The following is a 5,482-nucleotide window of genomic DNA, read 5'->3' as shown; positions in this document are numbered from 1 at the left end:
TCTGGACTGAAGATCAAAACCCAGAAGAACATGGGGCAGAAATCAATTTCCAAGAAAAGGCCAAATCATTGTGGCAAAAAGCGATGACAATGGAGGACTCTTCTAATGGTGAAGAAACTTTTGGGGGAATAAGAAGTCCCAAAAGCTCTACAAAAGGGATGGTAATTTTCAAAGGTGATCAAGATAAGGAAAGAAATATTGAATAGGAACATAGAATCAATATTATTGTTGACAACTGTTTGAGACATAGAAAAGGAATGCTGCCATGACTATTCTTAATGTTCCTCGGACTTCAAACATCAGGCATCGTAGCCTCGGTCTTCAGCATTTTTCTGGGTGGATCCAAACAGGCTTTCATGGTATCCGTAACGGTTACTTCACCCTGCCTGGCAATCCCATACTTTGGCTGCTTACATCTCCTACGACTACCTGTCTATCTCTCTATCTCTCTACAGGCTGTGTCAACTGAGTGATTAGACCACCCAGTTTCACTACAGTCCTGTTAGCTAGAGGCATTTCCAGGTGAATCCAAAACAGGCTTTCATGGTAGCCGTAACGGCCCAGGTAGCAAACTACCCACCATACCTCACCCTGTTTGGCAATCCTGTACTTTGCATGTTTCCAACTGCTAGAACTACCTGGAGAATCAAAGTGAAATCCTGCAGCTCATTCTCTCTGTCTATGTCTCCTGGGCGGGGAACTGGCCTACGCAGTTAGCCAGTCTGTTTCCGGGTAGATCCAAACAGGCCTTCATGGCTACCGTAACGGCCCAGGCAGCGAAACTGCCCACCATACTTCACCCTGTTTAGCAATCCCGTACTTTGCCAGTTCCCACTTCCCAGGATGACAATGAAGAGTTGGAGTTTGTCAAACTGTCTATTTTTCCATAGAAGGCTACCCCTGATCCTCGGGTATTGATATTTATGCCACAGTTTACAATATTATTTTTACATGATCTCATTTGAAGATCCCGGGCCTGAACCCCCTAAGAGCAAGCCTGAGGCAACAGTGGCAAGGAAAAACTCCCTAAAAGGAAGAAACCTTGAGCAGAACCTGACTCAAAGGGGGAGCCCATCTGCCTCTGGCTGGCACCGGGTAGTCCAATTAGGTTTATAGATACGTACAGTTATATTGATTTACGGGAATTTAAATAGAGTAATTATTTTCTAAATCATGACCCTACCTAAAATTTTAAAAAGAACCTGTATTTCCTGCTGAAGTGTTGATTCTAGCTATTGTATGGTGCAAAATAGTGTGTAACGTTTACCAGATGAAGCCCAGTCTTTCCTTGGTTGACTCGAACTGAGTGGGCCTGTACAATCTGGTGATATCTCGGTTTGCGCTGTTGACATATCTAGGCATGTCGGAGTAGTTGGCTCCAGGAACCAGATAATTAGCTCTCACTCCTCCAGTGATTGGGCCTAGCGCAGAGGCAATGCCTCTCTCTGCAGCCTTGCGCAGTGGGTACGTATCCCTGTTAGCATCTGCAGCTGCTTTGATCACCCCAGCGGTGTAACCGTGAAACTCCTCCTCTTCCTTTGCAAACAGTTCCGTCTGCTTCTTGTCATAGTTGAGTCGCTCCTCTTTTTCCATCCGGTCTTTGAGGCGTTTTTCGGCCATCTGCTGACGCAGGGCATCGTCCATCATCATGCGATCCAGCTTCTTCCTCTCTGTAGCCAGCCTCTGGTTTTCCCAGTACACCTTTTCTGCCTCCTTCATGGCAAGGAGCTCATCTCGTCCTCTCTGTTTCTCCTCTCTTTCTCTCTCCTCTCGCTCAATGCGCCGGGCTTCGCGCTGAGCAGCCATAGCGTTCTGCAAGTCTTTGTCCTTCGCAGACTTGCGGATCCGCTCCTGCATCAGCTTGATCTCTCGCTCGGCCACAGCTTTAGCCAGAGCCCTGGCATTCATTTCCTCCTCTCTGCGGGCCTTCTCCCGCTCCTGTGCGAGAAGCCTCTCGCCCAGCATCTCACTGCGCCTCTCCCGTCTCATGTATTTCTCTGCATCCTTCTCACTGCTCATCTTTGTCCACCGCTCTTTGTCCATTTCAAAACGCCTACGGCGCATTTCCTCCATGTCTCGGTTTTGTGCCTCCTTTGCTTTGATGTTGTTTTTCTCTGCCATTTGCTGAAGGTAAATGTTTCTGACCTTCATCTTCTCATCATGCTGTCTCTGTTTCAGCATTTGCTCATCTCTCTCGTACTCCATTTGGATTTTGGTGCATTCTTCCATCTCCTTCTGTTTTTCCAGATTTTGCTGCCTTTTGGTGAGCTCTTTATTCCACATCTGTTGCTTCACATAATCGTTGCATGCTTTTCTCTCCATCTTTTGCTGAAGGGTTCTTTGGCGCTCCTGCTCAAAGTCCTCCATTTGTTTGCGCTTGATCTGTGCCAAAAGTCTCCTTTCTTCTTCTTTTTTGGCATTGGCAATCTTTCGATTTAGTTTGATCTGATCCTCCCTTTCCTTCAGGGTCTCTGCCAGCAGCAGCTCTCGATGAAAGGCCTTTACACGGTCGGTCTGGTAAAACTGCTGGCGGCCTGCATTTGCTATAGCCATTTCCCGGTCAAGCCCAAGAGGGCCTCTTCTTCTGCCTCTCACCTCCATCCTCAACAGTTTGTCTTCAGCATGCATACAAATATATAGAAATTTTTTTCTGCTGTTAGTATTATGACGTCAATAAAGCATGTGTCAGAAGAATTTATGGAATATATATGAGGCGTGGCCCAAAATATCTGTCTAATGACGTCACAAAGCGAAACAATCTCCCATGCTGAACACAGCTTTGCGAGATTCCAAGTGGCAACTGAGCATACCCTGAAGTCGGAATAACGTAGCTGTTTGCTTCAAAGTAAACGGTCTTTGACTGTCTCATAAAACACCTTATTTTAAAAGACAGTACTTTCATGTACGTAATTTATGAAATAAAACAAACTAGTTTAAACCGTTTTAGGAGTTATGGTAGGACGTGTCATTGCCAGTAACAGCTCGCGTATTCAACGAAATAATGTGACCTGAATTCTCCCGTAATGGCAAGAAAAATCGAATCGAATATTGAGCATCATAAATATCAGTAGCAATTTAGTTTAAGTATAAAATTTAAATGAGCTATGCTGTTACAAATAGCCATGCAGGTCTCATCTGTATCTCGCTGCCCGTAAAGCCCATCTCAGTATACGCAATATCAAAACTGCTTAGCGATTGGAAACAAAATAATTCTTAACTTTTTGTGTATTCCTCAAATTTAAGTATATAAATAAATAAATAAATAAAAAATACAAAAACCTTTTTAATTTCGATAATTTTGTAGTGTTGATCCTCATTATAATTTTCATGAAAACTATCATTAAATGTGTTATATGAAACACCAAGTCGTTTAAAAACATCGACAATCGATGCTATGATTTACTGAAATAGCTTATATTTTTTCCCATCTTTAAATGTTCGTGTACTTTACTCCCATTTTTAAGCATTCTCAAACAATTCATAACCTGTAAGAATTGCTGGACGACACACGAAGTAAAGGGGGTGGTCAGACGGTTTCATGATATAGGCTACAGAAGAGCAGACCACTTTTCAGACCATTTAGATTAAAAGCACCGTATTACTTTTTCATCGGTAACCGAGAGATATCAGAAATAACTTTCGTTTTTTTTTTCAAACGTTTTAAGGTCTAAAAATTGCTTTCATGTAAACAGTGAGTGAAACACAAGCTAATAATAAACTAAGATGATAAATATTCTATGTAGCCATACTTTTAGGTTACCACTTCTTAGTGGCCCACATAGCTTACCTTAGATAGACTTACATTTCATTTATTCTGCGTGTTTTTCTACTACTCCATACGCATACACGCACGCTTTTAAAACTAAGTTTCAAAACGGTTTACTTAAAATTCAAAACCTTGTTAACTCGGTGTATAAAAGTTAATTAAACGTGCAAGTTTACACATATATGTGCAGTTTTGTCGGGATATTTTGAAAAATCCATTAAGTTGCAAAAACGTTAAATTAACTGATGGTGTATCATTCATCTAATCTTCTATCACAATAAAACAATTTAATTATGACTGCTAACATTATAATTCAAACCAAAGTAGAAATGAGAGTAACATAAACTAATTGCTGCATTGTTGCTATTATTACATTCTTGCTTTGAATTTATGTCCGTCATGAAAATTTATTCACGTTCCGGGATGTAGGTCTACTTACTTTCCATGTACGGTGGAAAGAATATTTTCGTTTGGCAATCCATATTTAACACTACAATGGTATTACAGTGAATTACAGTAACCTATATCATTGCATGTTTCATGCATTGGTTGGAGGTAGGGAGCTCCCTGATCTTTCCATGATCATAAACATAATAATGTATGATTTTTCACACAGCAGTTTTCCGATGAAGAAGTCTGATTTGTTTTAAAAATCTGTTTTAATTTATATTTTGCATGAAATTATTCAGTAAAAAAATTGTTAGATGTTAACTGAAAAAGCAATTTCATAGAGAATGTGATTTAAATCAAAGGATGGAATTTTTGATGTGATGTAAAAGCAATTAATGTGTTTGTGTCAAACTGTTTTTGGAGTCACAGTATTGTAAGTTTTGAGAAATGTTTTGGCAGTTTCAATGCGTTTAAGCAATATAAAATAACTAACATTTGAAAAATTAAAAGTGAAATTTCACTGGTAGGCCAAAGGGAACGAGCCTGCTTGTTCAAGCCAAAATCATGACTGTATAGAGAGTATATGACCTTATTCAGCCATTCGCATTTTCTCTGTGGAGGGTTTGGGCTATTAGACTAACGACTCGGGTAAATAAGTGATGATGATTTTTTTTCTCTAAATTACGCTAAAATACACTTTACCATAGAACAGTGTTTCTCGACCCTCTCCTGGAGTACCCCCTGCCCTGAATGTTTTAGATCTCTCCCTGCTCCAACACAGCTGATTCAAATGATCAGTTTGTTATTAAGCAGCTTCAGGAGTTCATAACGAGTTGATCATTTGAATCAGCTGTGTTGGAGCAGGGAGAGATCTAAAACATGCAGGGCAGGGGGTACTCCAGGAGAAGGTTGAAAAACACTGCCATAGAAGACTCTTTTCACTGAACTTTACAGTAGGAGTTACAAATTACGCCAAACATCGGATTACCACGTTGATCTGGCAACCCTGTGGACATCGCTTTACTCCCGCTCCTACGCAAGTTTAGCGGGAAGTTTAAAAAACGGATATGATGTCACACAATTCTTCAACTACCGTTTAATGCAGGAACAGGATTTAGGTAGCTAACGTTAGCTAACATATCAGGCAAAGCTACGAAAATTTCATGTAACCCTGGCAAGTTGCCTTAATTTACACTTCACAAAATGTTGTCAGCTTGAAACCAAACGTAAGTTTGTGTAGTTACCTAGAAACGGAGGCATCGGCTTGTAGTTAGTTAACTATGTTAGCTTGTTCGCCAGCTCAGTGGCTACCAGGTGTTTGTGCAC

General features: G+C 40.8%; 1 protein-coding gene across 1 annotated transcript; it reads right to left on the bottom strand.

Moving 5' to 3' along the window:
- Nucleotides 1-1,263: 1,263 nt before the first annotated feature.
- LOC118783640 (coiled-coil domain-containing protein 173-like) lies at nt 1,264-2,553 on the bottom strand. Its single transcript, XM_036537593.1, has one exon. The coding sequence runs from the start codon at nt 2,551-2,553 to the stop codon at nt 1,264-1,266; it is 1,290 nt and encodes a 429-aa protein (XP_036393486.1).
- Nucleotides 2,554-5,482: the final 2,929 nt, after the last annotated feature.

The sequence above is a fragment of the Megalops cyprinoides genome, chromosome 9 (assembly GCF_013368585.1).
Source record: "Megalops cyprinoides isolate fMegCyp1 chromosome 9, fMegCyp1.pri, whole genome shotgun sequence".
In the NCBI taxonomy this organism is placed as follows: Eukaryota; Metazoa; Chordata; class Actinopteri; order Elopiformes; family Megalopidae; genus Megalops; species Megalops cyprinoides.
This window is presented reverse-complemented; position numbering and strand designations above follow the sequence as displayed.